The sequence below is a fragment of the Chionomys nivalis genome (assembly GCF_950005125.1).
Source record: "Chionomys nivalis chromosome 23 unlocalized genomic scaffold, mChiNiv1.1 SUPER_23_unloc_1, whole genome shotgun sequence".
Classification (NCBI taxonomy): domain Eukaryota; kingdom Metazoa; phylum Chordata; class Mammalia; order Rodentia; family Cricetidae; genus Chionomys; species Chionomys nivalis.
In genome coordinates this window covers 563,481-586,980 of record NW_026646869.1, presented here as the reverse complement: position 1 = coordinate 586,980, position 23,500 = coordinate 563,481, and the positions used below count along the sequence as shown (strand labels likewise).

At 43.7% G+C, this 23,500-nt stretch overlaps 1 protein-coding gene across 1 annotated transcript in view; it reads left to right on the top strand.

Moving 5' to 3' along the window:
• Window positions 1-1,401: 1,401 nt before the first annotated feature.
• LOC130868884 (E3 ubiquitin-protein ligase HERC2-like) overlaps window positions 1,402-23,500 on the top strand; it is a 44,317-nt gene continuing 22,218 nt past the window's right edge. Inside the window, exons 1-7 of the mRNA XM_057760887.1 lie at window positions 1,402-1,512; window positions 3,069-3,410; window positions 3,932-4,024; window positions 16,580-16,694; window positions 19,635-19,772; window positions 21,691-21,910; window positions 23,322-23,422. Coding sequence (XP_057616870.1) covers window positions 1,402-1,512; window positions 3,069-3,410; window positions 3,932-4,024; window positions 16,580-16,694; window positions 19,635-19,772; window positions 21,691-21,910; window positions 23,322-23,422 — 1,120 coding nt within the window. The remainder of the gene's footprint in view (window positions 1,513-3,068; window positions 3,411-3,931; window positions 4,025-16,579; window positions 16,695-19,634; window positions 19,773-21,690; window positions 21,911-23,321; window positions 23,423-23,500) is intronic.

The following is a 23,500-nucleotide window of genomic DNA, read 5'->3' as shown; positions in this document are numbered from 1 at the left end:
GTAGCTGGAGAGAGCAGGAAGTATGACGGGAGATGAGGTAGAGGGAGAAATGGGGTCACACCGGGGCTTTCTGGGGCTGCTCAAAACTTTGGCTCTGACAGAAGGCAATGGGAAGCCCTGAGAGTTCTGAAAGAGGGAGGGGGGGACTTGAACTCTTGGCACGACCCTCTGTCTGCTGGGCTCTGAAGGGAGAAAGGATGGAAAGTAGGGGCCCGAGCCAGCTGTGGTGGCTCATGCCCATCGTCTCAGCACTCAAGAGGCTGGGGCTGTCTCAAACCAAAACAAGAGGCTAGCTGGGTGGTGGTGGTGCATGCCTTTAATCCCAGCACTTGGGAGGCAGAGGCAGGCAGATCTCTGTGAGTTCGAGACCAGCCTGGTCTACAAGAGTTAGTTCCAGGACAGGCTCCAAAACAACAGAGAAACCCTGTCTCGAAAAAAACCAAAAAAAAAAAATAATAATAAAATAAAACAAAACAAAACAAGAGGCTATAGCTCAGAGGTGAAGCAGTTGCTCAGAATCTGCAAAGCTTGATTCCAGCAGTGATTTCCAGTTCCCTAACCCAGGGGCTACTCCACATTTTCTAGGATGGGACAGAGAATAACTTTTGAAAAGTTTGAGGGCCATTTGATGTCTGTCCCAATTTCCTAGCTCTGAAGTAGTCATAGATCATAGGCAGTGAATAGATGACTGTGTCCCAATAAAACTTTATTTACAAAAACAAATAGGGGGCCGGCACTTAGCACATAGTTTTCTGATTCTGTGTGTTCAATAGCTTCAGATGCCTGTGTCCTGTGTGGGGACCATCTCAGCTTAGAGACTTTGGTGAGGCAAAGAAAGGGGAAACAATCTGGCTAACATTACTCAGCAGGGCATTCTGCTCTCCTTTTGTCTCTGTTTTAATTTTTAAAACCAATTTCTCCTTAATAACGGAGCAGCTGCTATGTGTTTGGCTTTGAGCTGGGGCCTCCTTCACAACACCCTTTCTGTCCCTATTGTCCCTCATCATACTATCCCCAGGTCAGGGAGGTATTTGGACCCAGGGGCTCTTCACCTGCTCCCCTATTGGGCTGTGGACTCCTGCAGGGAAGCTGGCCACATCAGACTCCAGAGCACAGGCTTCCAGAACTTTCTGCAACCAGGGCAGGTCCAGCTCCTGCCTGAAGCACACATTCTCCACCACTGAGGTATTCTGGACCCAGGCCTCCTGGGGCACGTAGGCCACGGAACCCTGAAACACGCTTCGCAGTTGGTAGCTCATATGAGAGTAGGGGATTGGGTGCTCAGAGGGCAGGAGGCTGACAGTGGCTGACAGGGACCTGGACTGTGAGAGAAGATATGAGGGATCTCTGAGGATACATCTCAGTGGCCAGGGCAGGGAGGAACAGGGTGGTCTTACCTCAATGCTCATAGACCCTTCTACCTTCAACAGCTCCCCGAGCAGGGCAGACAGCAGGGAGGACTTCCCAGCCCCCACTGGGCCCACAACAGCCAGCAGACAGCCCTGGGGCACGGTGAGGTTGATCCTGACAACCCAGGGGAAATACAGCTCTGAAAGGTCAGCTTGGGTGTGTACAGAAGCAGGGAACCCCAAACACACCAGCCCCATCCTGCTGTCAGGCCTGGGGAGACCATTAAGAGGATACACAGGGCCGTTCCTCCCCGATCCTTGTCTGAGTATCTGAACCGCCTTCCCTCTCACACCTGAGCACGTCACGTGTACACTGTGCCTGCCACACAAGCGCTCACAGACATGCCACAAACATTGGTGTACAGAGTCACATGCACAGGCAGTACACAGATGTAAGCGCATGCGTGTGCCCATGTGTACTACTGTATGCCTATCCACGCACACACGCACATGCACACACAGAGAGAACATGATGTGATTGCTTGGCTGTTGTAGCCTTGCTCAGGCCTCTGCCTCTGCCCTGCCTGCTCCTGTCCATCCCCTGCTGTCAGCCACCACAGGCTCGAGTTCCTCAGTGCTTAGTTCTGCTAAACACCCTACAAGGCCCAGGACAGTCCACAATGAGGAATTCTCAGCCCTAAATAACAACAGCGCAAGACTGAGAACCTGGGCATGCTCTTGCCTCGGGGTCTTTGTTCTCGGCCTTTTTACTGCTCAAGAAGCCTTCCCCTGACCTCTGGACCCTCAGCTGGGATGCCAGCCTTTCCATACTGTGGGCTTTGTCGCTTCCTGGGCCTCCCTCTGTCCCCAGCATCCAGGATAGAGTACATGGCAGGTGCATGCCCAGTGGACAGTCGTGGGTGTGTGGGCAGAGGCAGAGAGAGATGGCCAGGTTTCCTTTGTCTTTGTGGGGAACAACGACCTTGGAATTGACACAAGAGGCATAAAAGGAGGTCACAGCTGATGAGGCTGGGCCTCAGGCCTGTGTCAGCCAGGCGGGGAGCAGAGCAGTATATCGTGCCTGATGGGGGAGGCTCAGGTACACTTTTTCCCTCTGTAGGGCTGTAGCATGCAAGAACCCTTGCCTCAGGCTGGAGAGATGGCTCAGAGGTTAAGAGCATTGCCTGCTCTTCCAACGGTCCTGAATTCAATTCCCAGCAACCACATGGTGGCTCACAACCATCTGTAATGGGGTCTGGTGCCGTCTTCTGGCCTGCAGGCATTCACACAGACAGAATATTGTATACTTAAAAAGAACCCTTGCCTCTCTGCACAGAAACCCAGCCTAGTCTAGCCTAGCCTCCAGCCCCAGGTGAGACTCCATTTCTCAGAAGTCAAGAGCATTTCTTTTTTTTTTTTAATAGCACATGGGAATAGGTTTACATTGTTTGCAAAGAAATTCTTCTTTTTTTTTTTTTTTTTTTTTTAGGAAGAGCAACTATTTATTTATTTATTTTTAAATTTTATTTATTTCTTTTTTAATTAAAATTTCCGCCTCCTCCCCGTTTCCTATTTCCCTCCCCCTCCTCCCACATATTGGCCCAATGGCTTTTTCTTAAATTTTGTCCCCTGCCCAGAGGCTCGAATTCCGAAGTGCAGCCCACAGAGCCTCTCGGGTGTCGTCGCTATGGAGACGGCCAACTCCTTTCGGGTCCGTAGGAGAAAGGGGCGGGTGCGAGCCAGTGTGCTCGTTCAGGAGCCCCGCCTCCCGGCGTCGGCGGTTGGCTGTCGCTCAGCGAAGAAAGCGGAAGTGGAGGGGAGGGGCGGGCCGGGCTCCGCCGCGAGCCCATTGGCCGCGGCCGTCCCGTAGCCTCGCGCTATTGGGCGGGCGCCGTCGTGCGTCAGCCTGCGCTTCGGGCCGCAGACCGGACCGCTGGCTCGCTAGCGCCGGCCGGTTCCCGCAGGGAGGGTTCCCGCAGCCGGCTGGCGGAGCGGGCGGCGCCGCGTCTGGCCGAGCGCGGGCCGGAGCAGGGCGAAGCCGCCGACGACGGGCGGCGCCAGGTCTGGGAGGTCCGGGCGAGTGGGGCCCGGGAGCGCGGCGGGCGGAAGGCGGGCGTTGGCGCGGACGTCAGGGCCTGTGCGCTTTGGGGGGCCGCGACCGGCCCGGCTCTGCCTTGAGTGGTCAGGCGATGGTTGTAGATCTCTCTGCAGACGGGACTTTTGTTTATTCCCCACACCCCGGACTGCTGTAGGTAAAGCGGCTGATGCACCGTGGTGTCATCGGTCGTGGCCATAGTGAGTTTTCCTGGCGTGTGTGTGCGCGCCCCTTTGGGATTTAAGGAGTGGGTGACATTGTGCGGTGGTCGCCTGTGACCACTCCAGGGCTGGCGACTCCACCTCCAATGGAAGGGCTTCCTCCTCCGGTTCTTGGTCCAGCTTTCCCTCTCGAGCTCTTGTCCCCCGCCCCCCAGCTCTCCTTTCCCCCTTTTTACCTTCTCTGTCTCTGCCGCGTTAAACTGCAGAACGGTGTGAGTAACCGTTTCATAAGCTATGGGTCTCCAACGTTTCTGTTTGACTTGCAGGCCCGACCACCGGGAGGAAACATGCCTTCTGAGTCCTTCTGTTTGGCCGCCCAGTCTCGACTTGATTCCAAATGGTTGAAGACAGATATCCAGGTGGGGTTGGCGTGTTGTGGTGTTCTTTGTGTGTCCCCGTCTCTATAAAGTTTCTGGTTAAGTAGAACATGTGAGTGGCTAGCAACTAGATGTTGTCTGAGGAGGGTTGTTTCTCATAACTTACAGTGTAACGTTCATTATGACTGTTGAGGTAGATGGATCTGGTCTGAGGAGGGTTATTTCTCATAACTTACAGTGTAACGTTCATTATGACTGTTGAGGTAGATGGATCTGGTCTGAGGAGAGTTATTTCTTATAACTTACAATGTAACGTTTATTATGACTGTTGAGGTAGATGGATCTGGTCTGAGGAGGGTTATTTCTTATAACTTACGATGTAACGTTTATTATGACTGTTGAGGTAGATGGATCTGGTCTGAGGAGAGTTATTTCTTAAAACTTACGATGTAACGTTTATTATGACTGTTGAGATAGATGGATCTGGTCTGAGGAGAGTTATTTCTTATAACTTACGATGTAACGTTTATTATGACTGTTGAGGTAGATGCTATGTGGTTGTGTTTTAATTAAAGTCATTTGTAAGTGCAAGAAACTTGAGAGCTAGTTATGCAATTTTTCAATTTTTATCGGGAGTCTTTTTTTTTCTTTTTTAAGATAGGGTTTCATATTCCCAGGCTGGCCTTGAACTCTCCATGTAGGTGAGGATGACCTGAAATCCAATCCTTTTGCCTCCACCTCTGGACTGGTAGCATTTCAGGCATGTGCCACCTTGTTGGGTTTCTGTGGTGCAGTCAGGCAGGAGCTTGACCAGCTGAATGCCATCCCAGCTCTTGCCAACACTCTTAGTCAAGACGTGGCTGCTGTCAGTTTGTTTTTCCTCTCATTTTTAGACAGGGTCTTTCTATGCACCTCACCGTGGCTGGCTGGCCCCTGCCTCCTGCGTGCTGGGATTAAAGGCATGTGCCACCTTGCCCACCAGTGTTTGTTTCTTCCCGATACTTTTGAGAAGATTGTTAGCTGTGTGGGGAAGCAGTGAAGTGATGTGTAGTAAGTTATCATTTTCTGCGATTTTGTGTTTCTGCTTCTGGAGAGACGAAAGTTTGGTTGAGCTATTGGTTTTACATAGATTACAGCTGTAATGAAGAGGAATGTTCAGATTTTTGCACCAGGAATATGAGAAGCAGAATGCTGGCCTGTGTCTGTAATGTTTAGAAAAGGAATTACAGGTGTCAGGAGATTATGAGATAAATGATCACAATAAGAATTTTGAGGCTGATTATGAGCTACTTGCTGTTTATACATAGTGTAGAGGGGTACTTTTGGACCTCCGTTACCACAGACATGAAAAAGTGTCTGAGTTGTGTCTGTTGTCTGTGTCCTTTCCTCTTCGGGGGCTAACCACATTAAATATTTGTCAGACAACTTAACAGTCTTGCTTAGAGTTGATTATGTAGCATTCGTGACTGTAAGGTAGTGTGAGCAGCCTTTGATCATGGAGTTTTGTAATCAAGTTTATTGCCTCTTTTTGATTTCCTAGTCCCTTCAAACACTGAGTGTCAGTAGATAAGAGGTGTTGAGGACTATTGTAGGTGACTGTTGTAGATGACAGGTGTGTTGAGGACTGTTGTACATGACTGTTGTAGATGACAGGTGTGTTGAGGACTGTTGTAGATGACAGGTGTGTTGAGGACTGTTGTAGATGACAGGTGTATTGAGGACTGTTGTACATGACTGTTGCAGATGACAGGTGTGTTGAGGACTGTTGTACATGACTGTTGCAGATGACAGGTGTGTTGAGGACTGTTGTACATGACTGTTGTAGATGACAGGTGTGTTGAGGACTGTTGTACATGACTGTTGCAGATGACAGGTGTGTTGAGGACTGTTGTACATGACTGTTGTAGATGACAGGTGTGTTGAGGACTGTTGTACATGACTGTTGCAGATGACAGGTGTGTTGAGGACTGTTGTACATGACTGTTGTAGATGACAGGTGTGTTGAGGACTGTTGTACATGACTGTTGCAGATGACAGGTGTGTTGAGGACTGTTGTACATGACTGTTGTAGATGACAGGTGTGTTGAGGACTGTTGTACATGACTGTTGCAGATGACAGGTGTGTTGAGGACTGTTGTACATGACTGTTGCAGATGACAGGTGTGTTATTCATGGTGTGAAGATAGATAGGATTGAACTAAGGAGACTTAAGTGGTTTGTTACTTACCCTTTGTTGTTTAAATACCTCTTTTTTGTTTAACTATTTGTGTCTGCTTTCATTTGTCTTTTATAAACAGGTTAGATAGGTGAGAAAAGTGATTTCTTATTATGAAATATTGAGAGTCAGACAAACTTTAAAAAACTTTTAAATTTTAATTTCTCCTGTGTGTATATGACAGGTGTCATTGTGCTCATGTGCAAGGGTACACATGTGCCACCCACATGTGTAGAGGTTAGAGGACAACCTCTGTCGGTTCTGAACGTCCATGTTGTTTGAGGCAGGGTCACTCTCATTTGCTGCTCTGTGTGGTCCAGGCCAGCTGGCCCATGTGCTTCCACAGAAATTCTCTCTGCCTCCTGTCTTCCTGTAGTATTGGATACTGAGATTACACACATGCTCTGCTGAGCTTGGCTTTTTATATGAGTTCTACAGACCTAAACTCAGGTTGTCAGGCTTCTTAACAATTGCTTTTTCTTGCTCAACCAACTCCCCACCCCAAGACAAATTTGCTTTTTGTGATTGGTATACTTTGAGACAGTTGTTGAGGTCAAGAAAATGTTTTAAGGGCTGGGGGTTTATAGCTCCGTGGTAGAGTGGATTCATAGTGTGTTCAAAGCCCTGGTTTAGATTGTTATCAATGCAGAAAAACCAAAACCTGAAACCATACCCAAAAAACCCACATCAAACAAAAACAGAGAATCTACTCCCTTTACCTAATGGGGTTGTGTTTCCCGCCTTAGTAATCAAACCGAATAACTGCCAAATGTGAGTTTAGTATTTTGATTCAAAATTAGCTTAATAATGCACTGATTGTCTCTGAAGAGTCAAATATATATAAAATGAAGCACTAGTCATTCTTAGGGTACATATCACTTTATTTATTCAGTGGCATACTAGTATTTGACCCTTCTTAGACATTAAAAAAAATTTTTTTTTAAAGTCTTCCCATATCTCCCAAGAACAAGTGACTAGGTTTTGGTTACATGTCAGAGGGAAATGTGTTTGGTGATACAGATATGTAAATGGCTTGTGCACTTTCTCTATCATTGCTTACTAAATATGAGGGATGCAGACTGAGCAGTGGTGGCACACACCTTTAATCCTAATACTTGGTGGGGGCAGGGCAGAGACAAGTGGATCTTTGCGTTTGAGGTTAGCCTGGTCTACAGAGCTCCAGGACAGCCAGAGCTACACAAAGAAACTCTGTTTTGAAGAAAAGAAATATAAGGAATAAGAACAATAATAATTGTTCTTCTCTAAGGCTTAGACCCAGTGTCCCTTTTTGGGATCCTGGCAAACCCACATTGCACATATTCATCTTACGCTGGCCAACTTTGCCTTTTGTGAGGGAGGTGGAGTATGTGTTGTCTTCCCGGACTGGGAATTTCCTTATTTCCTCTTAGGCTTTTGTATTGACATACAGTTAATAAATAGTATTTGTGAAAGATATACATATGTATTTATATGTGTAAATTTTAGCCAGTTCATTTTTATAAGCTTATTTTATTTGAAATACCCACCCAAGAAATGTTAATAACTTTAGAAAGGAAATGTTTTTGAAGTATGAAAAATTTAACATGTGTATAATAAACATAGAATCTTGGCATAGATACGTTATTTTGGATATTACAACCAGTAGTTTTTAATATAAGTGTCCATTGTAGGCCAAGAACCCACCTGGCTTTCACACACACACACACACACACACACACACACACACACACACACACACACACACACACACTTATAGCATTGTGGGCTGGGGAAGTGGCTCAGAAAAGTCAGAGAAGAGCTTACTGGGCAATTGTGAGGACCCAGCTCTGATTTCCACCACACACGGTGGCTGTGATGACCCTTTTGTCATCTCAGTGCTGAAAGGCCAAGGCCAGAGTTCCCAAGACAAGCTCAGTAACTGGACTAGCAGAATGACAGGCGCTGGGTTCAAGGGAGGCTTTCTGTGTCAGGAAACAGGGATCGCTGATCTCAGCTTCTGGCCTCCAGACATATTTGTATGTGCATTTGCACACACCAGTCCACCCATGCATGCATATACATGCCAAGAAACTCTCCACACTTGAATGTTTAGCACTCCTAAGTTTTATGTAGATTTATTGGGGCATTTAGTGTTCATTACTCTCGAAAAGGCAATATAATAAAAGGGTGAAATGTATGACCTTATTCCTGTTTATCTGAGCTGGTTGTAGTTTTTCAGTGAGCCAAAAAGAAAATTACTTACAGGACATAGTAGTACGTTATACTTTCAGACTTTTGTTTCTTAAAACTTTTTTCTTTTGTCACTCTTGATGGAAGACTAAGGTTATGTCTTTGAGCATGAGACCAGATAGAAATTTGTTGCTCTTTCTTACATAAGCTACTTACATTTTCTATTTAAGGATTCTTTGAAATGGCACATGAAATTGGACATGCCTGAAGCACTTTTTTTAACCTTTTCATTTTGAAAATAGTGATAGACTCAGAAAGTTGCCAACAACATAGTAAGATCAGTGTGTTCCCTTTAACCAGATGCTCCCAGTGTTATATTTTGTTTCAGTGTGGTATACTATCAAAATCAGTAGTTTGCATCCTTCCTGTTCATATGCACAGTTCTGTGCCCTTCTGCCTTAGTGTCAGTTCATGGAGCTGTCACCACCCGAGTGGTGTTCTTGGTGCTACCCCTCTGTGTCACTTCCTCACAATCTGAACTCCAGCACTGAGAATCAATCTGGTCTATCAAGTTATCTTTAGATTATCGTATGGTGCGTGGTTTTTCTGAGGTCAGCTTTGTTAACTTAGCATAATGCCTTTAGAGTTTTTGTGTTAACCTGTAGTTAAATTCTGGATCACTTATTTATCTGTATTTGGCACATAGTCATCAATTCAAAATGATTAAGCTCAAAAGTGCACTTAAGAATTGAAGGTTGACTATAAATACTGACATATTATGCTTAGACATGTCAGTAGATCCAAAGGTGTATGCACATGGGCATCTGATGAGTGCTGTTCCTAGGTTGTGACTAACTGGCTGGTTGCTGATATGCTGACATGAAAGAGTGTGGTGAATGTAGGGAATCTGATGTCTTTGGGATTCTCTTTCCCTGTATCTAAGTATAATCGCCTCAATAGAATAGTATTGTTAATAGACTTCCATAATGAAAGTTAGGGTTTGCTGTTTTTGTGTATGACATTTTGTTGGGTTTAAAGCATTGTGCAGAGTTACTGACTTGGGTGTTCCTATGCTGTTATTAAAAAGAATCTTCAAATACAAACTTGGCTCTGCTGTTCCAGTTTAAGGAACACATGCAAAAGGCAGGGCTTCACTATCTGGCTCCTAGACTTCACACCTCACACATCCACAGAGGAGTGCATCCTCTCTCTCTGCAGGACCAAGACTTGACATTCACAGCCTCCACAGAGGAGTGCATCCTCTCTCTCTGCAGGACCTAGATGTCACACTGCGCACATCTGCAGGGGAATGCATCCTCTCACACACAGGACCTAGACTTCACACTACACACATCCACACAGGAGTGCATCCTCTCTCTCACACAGGACCTAGACTTCACACTGCACACATCCACACAGGAGTGCATCCTTTCTCTCTGCTGGACATAGATGTCACACTGCGCACATCTGCAGGGGAGTGCATCCTCTCACACACAGGATCTAGACTTCACACTGCACACATCCACACAGGAGTGCATCCTCTCTCTCACACAGGACCTAGACTTCACACTGCACACATCCACACAGGAGTGCATCCTTTCTCTCTGCAGGACCTAGATGCAAACTTGTGCTCCTCTCTCCTGCAGTGAGTTCCTATTAACTACCTCCAAATTCTTCAGTTTTATGCAGTGTAAAGTAGTTGATAGTGATTTGCTATAATAACTTTTATAGATAGTGTGGCTTTTTATTGATGCTTTTGATTATATGCACTTTGTAAATCTTGTTAGTCATTTTTAAATTAAAAAATATTTTTATTTTTATGTATGTGTCCTAGTGAGCTTATGCCAGGAGTGTATGGGTTCTCCCAGAGTGCATTTGATCCCCAGGCTGGAGTTACAGGCAGTTGTGCACTATCTGACATAGGTGTAGGGAACCAAACTCAGGGAAAAAGGACATAAACTGGTGGGACAGGCTTATAGCCCCGGCTTCTTGGGAAGCTGAGGTAGCAGGGTTGTAAGTTCAAGTCCTTTCCCTGGGCACCTCAGTAAGGCACTACCTCAGAAATATCCAAGTGCTGTGGGGAGAAAAGGAAAGGCTAGGAAGACTGGAGGTGGAGATCTCAGTGGTAGGGTGGAGTGCTTGCCTCACGTGAGATCGGCCTGGACTTTAGTGAGTACCTCAAGAAGGTTTCTCCTGGCTCCTGAGGAATGAGTAGAAAAAGGAAGTTCTTTGATGTCACATGACTATAGATCTGCATAGAAATAGTGGCCTGGTGTGGTCATGGGAAGCTCTGCCTGGACTCCTGTGTGTTTAGGGGATAGGAGCAAAGACTGGGAGAGCATCATACAGATAAAGTTCACACTGCCGTATTTTACATCACTCTATCGGGTCTTTCTTCTGAGACAGGGTTTCTCTGTGACTTTGAAACCTGTCCTGGAATGCATTCTATAGGCCAGGCTGGCCTCGAACTCACAGAGATCTGCCTATTTCTGCCTCCCGAATGCTGGGATTAAAGGCGTGTGGCATCATCATCATCTAGCCTACTCGGGTTCTTTCTATAGAACCTTTAATGCTTTTTTTCTGCTGAATCAGTCACCGATACCAACCTCTTGAATGATTCTGTCATTTGCATCGATCAGTTACTCTGGCTATAGGTTGGTGTATTTTTGCTAAAATGTGATTAAATATTGAGCATTATAAATATACTATTTTATGCTAGATTTTGTTTTACATCTTTATTTTTGAGATTAATTTTATGTTTCCTAAGTTGACTTTATAAATTTTTGATCCAACTGCCTCAGCCTTCTGAATGTCTGGGAGAACAGGCATCCATAATAGTACCTGGCTGTGGATTTAATTTTAGCTTAGATTTTTTAAAAAAGGGATAAATAAAGGTTGGGGAGAATGGGGGTATGGTCAATGTACAATATGTATGTGTATGAAAATAAAAAATCTGAATGAGTTTTGCTTAGGCATATATGTCATTTGCCTCAGATCAGTTTTGATTCCAAGCTCTGTCTTAGTACTTAGTTAGGTTGGTCCATATAGCCTTTACTCTTAGATAATTTGTCTGAACCATTGCGGCTGGGCCCTTCCTAAGACTAGTGATGCTTGGCTGGGGGATGCTCTCTGTTGCACTTGGGTTGTGCTGCTTGAGGCCATGCTTCATGTCTATCTGTTGGCTATCGGTTCCTTCACATTGTGTTCCTCAAGACGTCCAGCCCATGACTTCCAAGAAAAGATGACTTGCCATGTACGCAGCTTCTGTCCCTTGCTCTCCTGGGGCGATGCCAACACATCTCGATCACACACAGGGAACTGATGACAGAACAAAATAACTTCCTGCCAAAGTCCAACATGGGAGCTCTGGCTTTATAGATTGGGGCTGACTCAAAGGCTGCTGCATTGCTGTAGGCCCATCTCCCCAGTGGGGACTCATGGACACTCACCCTGGAGCCTGATAGATGTGCCCATCCCCTCTCTTGGTGTCTGTGCACTATGTCTATAGTCTCGAGGAGGGTCCTTGTAAATCTCGGTAGTTTCAAGGACCTTCTGAGACTTGTAAGTTAATTACTTCTCAGTTTTCTGAGCTGCCCCTCTTCCTTTCTGGGTGGAAGATTTCAGTTCTGAAAAACTGCTGCATAATTGTGGTGGTGGTCTGAATGAGCGACGCCCTTCATAGGCGTACGTATTTGAACACTTACTTGGTCCGCAGTTGGTTGCACTGTGTGAGATGAAGCTTTGCTGGAGAAGTGCTGCGCTGTGGGTGGGCTTTGTGACGTTCAGCCTCATCCTACTTCAGCTCTGTCTTCCTGCTCAGCTTCCTGCTCCCATGGCCTGCTCTCATGCTTCTGCCATTATAGACTTCCTCTTTTTTTTAAAAAAAATTATTTATTTTTATTTTATGTGCATTGGTGGTTTGCCTGAATGTATGTCTATTTGAGGGTGTAAGTTCCCTGGAACTGGAGTTGTGAGTCACCATGTGGGTGCTGGGAATCAAATTCAGGACCTCTGGAAGAGCAGTCAGCGCTCTTTAACTGCTGAACCATCTCTCCAGCCCCATTATAGACCTTCTTTCCCAAGGCAAAATAAGCTCTTCTGTAAGTCACTTTTGGGTCACAGCAACAGAAAAGTAACATAACGGTCCTACACCACCCCGGTGATTAAAGAATGGATTTATTCCCTCCCTCCCTTCCTTCTTTCCTTCCCTTCCTCCCTCCATCTTTCCCTTCCTCCCTTCCTTCCTCTCTCCCTCTTTTCTTTCCTTCCTTTCTTCCTTGTGAATGTAGCATCTGCTCTGGCTTAGTCTTTAACTGTTGAAATGTTTCATCTTTTTTTTGCTGTTTTCTGTTTTTGAAGCTAGCCGTCAGCTTTCTGTGTAGCTGAGGTTGATCTTGAACTTCTGATTTCCTGGTCGTACCTTCTGAGCGCTGGAACTGCAGGCATGCATCACCATACCTGATTTATGCAGTGTTGGGGATTGAACCTAGGGCCTCTTAAATACTAAGCAAGTGTTCTCCTAGCCCACATTTTTACAAATTCACTTTTGAATGCCAGTGTCTCAGCAATCTAGACTGTATTCTAGAGCACTGATAGGTGATAGACTGATAGCCAGTCTGTGGCCGTCCTAAAGTGCAGTTGGGGCTGAACATAGTGCCCACTGTCTCTATTGGGATGTTGGCATTTCCTGTATCTATCTGAGATTTCCAGATTTAGCCTTCTCTCCTGGAACACTCTGCTGAGATCTAGGTTTATATTCATGGCATATTAGTAGGGAGAGCCGTTGATGGTGAGTAATTTATTCATTGAGAAAAGGTTCATTTTGACTAGGAGCTTTGAAGATTCCACTTCATGGCTGATTGACTTGATTCTTTTTTCTGTACATCATAGGGTAGCGTGTATAGCAAATTTGATCATCATATCAGCCAAGAAGCAGAAGGAAGACACATAGTTTAGGTTCCACAGTTTCCTGAGTCACTAACCAGATGACCCAGTAGGATCACTGTCGTAGTCAGGGTTCCTTTTGCTGTGATGAAGCACCTGGAAAAGCAGACTGGGGAGGGAAGGGTATTTGGCTTACACTTTCATGTTGCCGTTCATCAATGAAGGAAGTCAGGACATTAATTCAGACAGGGCAGACCTGGAGGCAGGAGCTGATGCAGAGGCCGTGGAGGAGAGCTGCTTCCCGTGGCTTGCTTAGTTGCTTTCTCAGAGAACCCAGGACCACCAGCCAAGGGGTGTCATCACCTTTAATGGGTCTTCCCCGTCAATCATCAATAAAGGCTTGCCGGCCTGCATCCTGATCTTATGGAGGCATTTTCTCAATTGGGTTCCTTCCTCTCAGATGACTTCAGCCTAGGTCAGTTGAGTGTGAACAAACACTCTAGTCCTTTTCTGTAGTAGTAGCCCTCTGAGGACCAAGCTGCAACTGAACTTTGCGGGACACTTACCTAAACCGTAGCATTTGCGTAAATCTCTACAGTTAAAAGTGAACCAATTCCCATTCCTGTTTTTATTGTCTGTCTTTCTTTACTTCTCACACCCGATCTGAACACTGATCTGAACTTTCCTTGTCGTGGTTGATTGGCTCTTGGCTCTGACTCTTTTACTTTATGTTTTCATAGTTTCTTCCTCTTTCTCCCCCTTTATACATGGAGGCTTGAAAGGCTCCTGGGTTCCCTTGAGATCCGAGCATGAAGGTTGGATGTAACTCCTGTAACATAGCACACCACCTGAGCCTCAGTACCTGGCCTCTTTGCCTGTAACCATGTGTGTGCACACACTCACACACATTCCTAAATTTAGCCTGCTCAGTCTATATAATGTTACTTCTGTGTTGTTTTCAGGGCTGACCACTTGGTACTGGATAACTAATTGGTGTGCTCTGCCTGAGGAAGACTGTGTTCCACCCTCAGCACTCCTTAGTTGCCTGTAGCTCTTGTACAGAGTTGATGTCCTGTGGGCTTTTCCTTCCATGTTAGCATGTTTGTTGTTGTTTTTGTTTGGCTCAAAAGGTATTTTTTAAAAAAATAAACCTGGGTTATTTTGCGTGTTTCCAGTTACAGGTTTTGTTTTTGTATATTGTAACTTGAATTAAAAATAAATGTTTATTTTATCTGTATGGGTGTTTTGGCTGCAAGTATATTTATGCATTCCCAGCAAGCCTGTGAACCACCATGTGGGTGCTGGGAATCCAACCCAGGTCCTCTGGAAGAGCAGCCAGTGTTCCTAAGTGCTGAGCCAATTCTCCTGAAACAGTTTATGTTTCACACTTGGAAGGAACACTCACTGCTTTTTATATTCTTTGCTTCCTCCATGTTCCATAAGTGTCTCCTCATACATAATCACTATGTCTTATTTTTGATTTATCTCTTCAGAGCATGTGTATGCATGTATGCCCCTACTCCCCTTTTGCATGTTACATGAAATTTAGTATAGTGATTATCCAAAGCAGTCTTGAGGGAAAAGAGCAATTCTGGAAGTTTCAATACTTAGTTCAAGTTATACTATATAGTGATAGTAAGACAGACACCATGATAATGCCACAAAGCCTGGCTGTTAGAGTGCAGCAAGGAGCCACACAGGTAGACACATAGCTAGAGCCGTCAGGTTTCCAGAAGGATACTGAAAGCTGTGACTCTACGGGCAGAAGGCTGAAACTTGTCCTCTGCCTTTTATCCTGTGTGAAAACCAGTGAAATGGACCAAAGGCCTTACTGTGACACCAGAAACGTTGAAACTGCTAGTGGGAAATAGTGTGGAAATACTTAAAAACACAGACATAGAAATTATTATTTAAAATAGTACCTCAGTGGGGCTGGAGGGATGGCTCAGTGGTTACCCATTCCTGTACATAAAACCTGCCATTGTGACACATTCCTGTAATCACACAAGGAAGATTAGAGCTGGAGGCTGGACTAGGATGCCTAGTAAGAGCCTGTTTAAAAAAACCAAACAAAAACCCAGATCCACTAATGAAAGTCAACATGGTGTACAGTGACATAATGTGCTCTTTCACCGTCCTGTTTTTGTTCTGTGATCTTTGACATGTTACTTGGTTTTAAATAAAGTAAATAGTCCATTGTTTTATTATTGAATAATTGAATAAAATAAGGGGAACCAGGGTTTTTTCTCCCTCTATATATAATTCTTTAAGACCCTGTTGCTGAAGACACTATACATTTTGCACACAGAACTTGAAGAAATTGATCTAGAACTGACTTGAAAGCCCCTCTGTGAGGACTTACTCTTATTGTATCTGAAGATATATTGTAAGCTTCCAAGGGACAAAAGGAATCAGTAGTCCTGCCCAGCCATGAGACCTACAAAACACAGCTATCACAGGCCCACTAAGATATCCCCTGTGGTGCAACAGTTGAACTTTGATTTTGGAGTAGCTACCAGCTGCCTAATTGTATTTGCAACCAGCTTAGTAGGCCATTCGTGCCCAGTACTGTAAACCTACTCAACTACCTGTGCCTGGAGTAAACTGATCTAATTTTTAACTGTATTCCAAATGCTATCCTTGTATCTACAGGTAAGTGTAGTTCTCACCCCTTATCACGGAAGTTTCTTTGGTAGCAGACAGAGGCAATTACAGAAATTCACATCTGGTCAGACTACAGAGAGAAATAACCGTGATTGACACAACATAACACCCTCACCCAAGGCTAAAGGAACATCATGGAAGAGGGGGTGGAAAGGTTGTAAGAGCCAGAGGACCAGGGGCCTCCTATGAGATGGTGTCTCCTAGATACAGAAGGGATGTTGTATCCATAACAATGCAGCAGTGGTGTTATCTAAACAAGTCTCTACACAGTGTTAGCACCAGTGGATATGACAGTGTGGATGGGGAGATTTCACAAGGCCCCACCCCACATCAAGAGCTATGGGTAATCAATGCCTGCTGAGAGAATCAGTTTTCTTCAGTGCTGAAACCCCTGATAGGTTATCTGCTCCCAAGGTCAGTTCTAAACACATGAGCAACATTAAATTGACTTAGTAAGTAGTGTATATTTTATATATGTGTGTATAGATATGTGCAATATATGATATATGTAGATAGCAATAATTGCAGAAGAGGATGTCATGAATTGAGAGGGGCACATGAGTTGGAGTAGATTGAGTACTCATAACATTTTCAAAAACAAAAAAATTAAAATAAAAAAGATTTATATGGATCTCTCTTTAAGTTTATCTTTTTGTATTTGCCAGCTCGCATTCACAAGAGATGGACTCTGTGGTCTGTGGAATGAAATGGTTAAAGATGGAGAAATTGTGCACACTGGGACAGAGTTAACCCAGAATCGAGAGCTCCCTTCTAGGAAGGGTAAGAGCTTTTAATGAATACTTTTTTATTTTGTAAATATCATTGTAATTGCATTTTAAAGTAATATTTTAAAAATGTGTCCGTGCCTGTGTGTGCGTGTGTGTGTCTGTGCGCATGTTTGTGTGTCTGCACAGGTGCTATGGTGTGCATGTCGGGACAACTTGGGAGTTGGTTTTCTCTGCTGTGTGAGTCTTGTGGATTGGACTCAGGTCGTCTGGTTTGGTGGTAAGTGCCTTTACATGCTGGACTATTTCCCCTCCCCCTTTAAAAATTGCACTTATTTATTTGTGTGTGTAAATTGCATTTTCCAGAGACTGTAATATGCTAGAAAAAGCACTTGAACTTTGATCTTGATACTTTGTTCTCCTTTTGATGATTTTTGTCTAGATGTTAGTTAATATGCCAAGCTGTCTGGAGTTTTTGTTTGTATTAACTAGTGTATAGCTTGTAGGAAGTCATGAATAGCTTCTCCTTTAAATTTTGAAACAGATCTTCCTACTAACTATAGATGTTGATTATTGTGAGATTGGGTGCAAATTATTCATGACTAAACCTTTGTCAGGGAGGAGTAATCCTGTTGAAGCCTCTAGTGCTCAAAATTCACCATGACTCATGTGTTCTTGCTGGGCCTGGCCATTGAAATCAGCACCAACACTGTAAAAGGACATGGATGCCAGCACTTACTCCAGATTGTCTATCTGAAAAGCCTGGGTTGAGGCTCACTGCAGAGTCTGTTGAGTGTCATTCCCAGTATAAAGGCATTGGTACTGTTAGAATGTATGACTTTTCTCGTGTGGAATGAATTGGTTACAGCTGACTGGAAAGTGTAGGAGGAAAACTATTACTAGGTTATGTTTTTGGTTACATCATCTATTAGAGTGAGCTCTGTTTCTTGTGTTTATGTGGAAGTTTCCATATACATGCAGACTCTCCCAAATGTATATACAGTGAGTGGATGCAAATTCATCCCCACAGTCTTTGGCACTGTGCCTGTTCGCCGTTGTCTCTCATCTGCCTTCCTCACATGCTTCCTGCATATTGTTACCTTGAGTTTTTTTTTTTTTTTTTTTTTTTTTTATTTATTTATTGTGTATACAATATTCTGTCTGTGTGTATGCGCGAAGGCCAGAAGAGGGCACCAGACCCCATTACAGATGGTTGTGAGCCATCATGTGGTTGCTGGGAATTGAACTCAGGACCTTTGGAAGAGCAGGCAGTGCTCTTAACCTCTGAGCCATCTCTCCAGCCCCCTACCTTGAGTTTTTTAATTTAAAAGTTTTCCTTTATTAGTGTGTGTTTGTGTGTGTGTGTGTGTGTTTATATTTGCAAGCAGGCGCACATGAGGAGTTCAGAGAATAACTGCAGGAATCAATTCTTTCCTTTCATCTTGACTTTTGAGGTAGGGTCTTGTTTCTGCTTCTCTGTGGCCCCAGGTTAACTGGCCCCAAAGCTGAAAGAAACAAATACGAAGCAAAATTTTCTTTTTGTATCAAGCCTAGGGATTTGAACTTGCTAGCAAACACTGTGGTCATGCTGGGCAGACACTCTGGGCTGTGCTACACTAGCCTACAAAACTTGTTTTCAGTAATAAGGCCTCTTAGTATTTAAGATATGGAGCAGTTAGGGTTGATGTACAGAAAACGTTAGCAGAACAGCATTTGAAGTTCAGCACACAGGATTTTGCAGAACTCTTAATTTTGTTTTCTTTGAAATTGGTCAACTTACTCCTCTTGGGCCTTCTCTTTTGAATCATTGGCAACTGTCTAGGACCTAGGCTCAGTGGTTTGAACAGAGACGCCTTGGGTATATGGTACAAACGCCCTTTAACAAATTGGCGCCCATGTGGCCAACTAAAATCCACTTAAAACCTGAGAGGGCTTGCAAAGGAATTCTAGACACTTTAAAAAACAAAGTTTAGTTAACAGAAAATTTGTGATTTGGTTGGTGTGAAACACAAACATATACTCTAAGATATAGTATATATTTATATATATATGTAATTTATGTGATTATTTTAGTTAGAGCCTTTTATGACAGGACTTGTTGACATTTTAGGGCTAAGATTCATCCCATCTTCTCTTCACAGCCATGTGTATTACTGTTTGAGGCATTACAGTGGCTTAAGGTGGTAGTATTTTCAGCTTTTCTTTTGTGCCTCAATGCTCCTGAATTATATTTCAATGATAATGGTCCTTCGAATGTACTTATTATTGGTGTGTGTGTGTGTGTGTGTGTGTGTGTGTGTGTGCACGTGCCATGGCAGGTATGTGGACATCAGAGGACAGTTACCACTTTTGTGTGGTTCTGGAATGGAACTCACATTGTCATCTCAGTGGTAGTGGTCTTTATGGCAGTGGTTCTCAGCTGGCAGTGGAGGAGAACATCGGACAGTTAGAAAATGATTTTAGAGTTATCTCCCTAGTTCTTCCTGTGGTCGTCCAGCAGTTTTGAGCCACTGCATTAAAGCAGTTAGTGTGAAATCCAAATAGATAAATGCTAAAGACATTGAAATCTAGTAAGACATTGAAAAATGTTAAAGAAAGAACTTCATGCTTTAAAGAATTTGAAAATCCCTTATATTGTATTCTTTCATTATTGAGTAAACTATACTGAATCATTTGCAGTTTTTTTAAAAAAATAAAATATCGAGTTACTGATGTATGCTGTAACTTGCCATGTTTGGGTAGAACGTTTGTAGAGATTGGCAAGAGATGCTCCCCCGGCCTCCTATCTCTTTCCTTCTCTCCTTCCCTCCCTTCCTCCTATCCTTGTTTTGAGTCAGGGCCTCTCTCTGTAGCCCAGGCTGGCCTGGAACTTACTGTGTGGCCCGAGATGGTCCTGAACTCATGTGCTGGGGTTTATAGGCATGAGCCACCATGCCCAGTTTGACTGTTACATTTTGAAAAACAATTATGGACATAAACATTTTTAATTCTCCAGATGATGGTGCTGATACTCAGAATGGAACCAAGAAAGAAGATCTTACTGACAAAGAGAAGAAGGAGGAGGAAGAGACGCCTGCACCCGTGTATAAAGTCAAATCAATCCTGGAGAGTTGGGTGTGGGGCAAGCAGCCAGGTATTATACTTTCTGACATAAGTGGATCAGGTTTTTGTTTGTTAATGGAATTTTCTAAAATTAAAACCCATATTACAGTAAAATATGTCTGATATAAAGTATAAGAATAAAATATATCTGATAAAAATATAACCATTATAACTAATTTTTAAGCACACAGTTCATATTCTGGTACAAAAGTATTACTACCCATATCCATTAAACTGTCCTCTAGCCCTCCAGGCAGCTACACTTCATTCTTCAATAGTACTCCATATAAATAGGCTTAGTCTTTATTCTTCTTATCTAGTTTATTTTGCTTAGTATGTATTTAAATTTATCTATGATGTAGCCTTTCTGGTTTTTCAAGACAGGATTTCTCTGTGTAGCCCTGGCTGTCCTGGAACTCATTCTGTAGATCAGGTTAGCTTTGAGGTCAGAGATCTGCCTGCCTCTACTTTCCGGGTGCATGTTGTGACCTTTTAAAATGTTAAATAATATTTCACTGTTTGTGTTTGTGTGCCTACTTTGATTATGTTCTGCACTAGTTGGTAGACTGTTGGGGTGCTTCTCTCCACCCCTTTTTTGGTAATAATAACCTTTATTTAAAATAACTTTAATCTAGGAAACTCATTTTATGTGAGTTTCCAATTAGCTACTAGAGTCAGAAACAATAAATAAACAAATGAAACCAGAAAGAAAGTACTCTGTAGAAAAAGTACAAAAGGAACAATTGTACAGTGAAAACCAGTGAAGATATTAACTGTCAGGTGCCTGTACTAGTGTGAAGGCTGTCTCCCCTAGTGAGTGCCACTCTGTCAGCCTTGAGATCTGATTCATTGTCCTTGTGCCCTGAGTAGATGAATCTGCTGCCACGGACATGGTTGTCCAGTCTGCGTGAGGTCACTGCTTAGTTCCGTATGCATTCCCAGGTACACTGATCGTGTGGAATACTGTGGTTAACTTTTTCACACACAGGTACAGTGTTTTCCAGAGCCACACTGGGTTTCCATTCTTTCCGCAGTCCATAAGGTTCTGGTCTCCCCAAGTCCTTGCTCACATTTGTTGTTTCCTGTTGATAATATCCACCTTGATGAGTGGGAAATGGTGCGTTACTGTTTTGATTTATATTTACTAATCATTAAAAATGTTGACCAACAAAAAATATTATGTTATTTTCAGGACAATGAGAGATCACCAGATTAACTGACTTTCAAAAAGATAAATGTTGCCGGGCGGTGGTGGCGTATGCCTTTAATCCCAGCACTCGGGAGGCAGAGGCAGGCGGATCTCTGTGAGTTTGAGTCCAGCCTGGTCTACAAGAGCTAGTTCCAGGACAGGCTCCAAAAGCACAGAGAAACCTTGTCTCGAAAAAAAACCAAAAAAAAAAGATAAATGTTACATGTTTTCTCTCATGTGTAGACCCTAGATTTTGTCCAGATGTATAAAATCATGTGTGTAGATCCTAGACTTTGTCCAGATGTATCAAATCATGTGTGGCTAGTTTTTTTTTTTTTAGAAAGTGGGCTACTGAGAAGTTTGACTTTATAGTTTTGAAGATTTGTTTGTTCATTTCTGTGGGACTAAGCCTTGAGTCCAGGGTCTTCTGCATGCTAAGCAGTTGCACTACAACCCTTCAGCTTTGTATTAGCAACGTTTACATGGTAATTGCAGAGAACTAGTAAATGATGGAAGCCAAAAGCCATCATGTCTTATGCTGTACTCCACTGTGTGATTTCCGTCAAGTTACTTAGCCCCTCTGTGCCTGAGTTTGGTGTGTGGTCATAGAGTACTACCAGCTGATATGTGCACAGTCTTAATGCTTTGGGCGTGTTGTATGCTGAAGTGTTTCTACTGCCGTTGTCTAATTTCTCAGTGTTATCGCCAACCGTGCCCAAGGCCTTGACAAGCCTGACTGTTTTCTTATCTTGTGTTCCAGATGTGAATGAGTTGAAGGAGTGTCTTTCTGTGCTGGTTAAAGAGCAGCAAGCCCTGGCTGTCCAATCAGCTACCACCACACTCTCGGCCTTGAGGTTGAAGCAGAGGCTGGTGATCTTAGAGCGCTATTTCATTGCCTTGAATAGAACTGTTTTCCAGGAGAATGTCAAAGTTAAGTGGAAAAGCAGCAGCATTTCTGTGCCTCCCACAGAGAAGAAAAGGTAATGCTAACATGGAAGAACCCTGGTGGCATCTCCCTGTAAGTTCTGCCTCTTTTGTTGAAGACAGTTTCTTCATTACTAAAGATGCTTCTAGACACATGGTTTTTAATTTGTGGGTATTTATCACTGCATCAACAAATTTGCCCAATGGTATTAACTAATAACTACTAGAATATTTAAGGCTCATGTAAAACTGTATTTTTTCCGCAATGTAACTGTGAAAATTCTTCTCCCCATGAGAACAGAGTGCCAGGGTAATTCATGTTTGATATGGTTCCGAGCTTTTTCTTTCGTTGTGGTAGTTATGGCTTCCACTCCCTAGAGTGACGTGGTAATTGTGCATGCAGCAGGAAGTATGCTCGTCTCTGCTTTCCTTTCTTCTCTCTTCTCCCTCTCTGTCCTCTCACCTCTTCCCTTCTGCTCCCCCTCCCTATTATATCATGTTGAAATCATTGTTGGCACATTTAGAGTAAGCTTTCACCTTAGCTGTGCCAAGGGACCTCTGGGTTTTCTTTCCATTTGAGAATAGGTCGGGTAGTTTTTCATTTCCTGACCACACAGACAGCAGCCCACAGTGATGGTCACTGGTCTGAGAGCTCTGTCTATGTCAGTGGTTGATGCTAAGAGACCTTATGCACACTTATGTGTTGGTCATATCACCCTAGATATGGAAAATGGTTTGCATGATCTATGGACTTAAGCATTGATGAGTTAATTAGAACATCTTTCATTAAGTGAAGGAATTCCTAAAATTAAAAAACATTTTTTTGAGTTTATAGTAGGTTGCATTTATACATTTGTGCACACATGCACACATATGTAACAATAATTTAAAAAGAGGCTATGATTTTGATAGTGGTTTTTATACTGGCTTAGAACTATAGGTTCTTTCTTGGGGGCCAAGATCCCAACTGTCTGAGTAGAGTTGAGCTTCATGTTTTCTTCAAGGGAAAATGTTAGCAATAGTTCTCCAAGCTCTCCTGATCAGATTTAACATGTGTACTCAGCTTTAAAGGGTTTCTTATGTAATAGACATATTTCTCATTCAGAAATTTATTCCCATGTTCCTGGCATCCAGTGCCTCCTCTGAAAGCAGCAATAACACTTCATCCTTCATAGTCACTTACAGTTGTGCGCAGAGCTTCCCTGCACTATTCAGACCCTCACAGATAAGTGTGCACTGCCTCCCCTGCACTGTTCAGGCCCTCAGAGATGAGTGTGCATAGCCTCCCCTGCGCTGTTCATGTCCTCACAGAGAAACTTTTCCTTTACAAAGGATATTTTATACAAAGTTTAAAAATTGAAACTAAAGCCCACCATGGATCCTGATAGCTAAAGAAGACCATAGGTCACACCCTGGCCTACATTCTTATTTGATTATTTTCATGTTTCTCTGACTTTTTATCTGCAGTTCCCGCCCCACAGGCAGAGGGGTAGAAGGACTCGCCAGAGTTGGGTCCCGAGCAGCACTCTCCTTTGCCTTTGCTTTCTTACGGAGGGCCTGGCGTTCAGGTACGTGTGTAGCCATTCTCTTCCCTTCATAGATGGGAGTTTTGAGTTCCCTGAGCAATTCTGCCCCAGCAAGTTCCT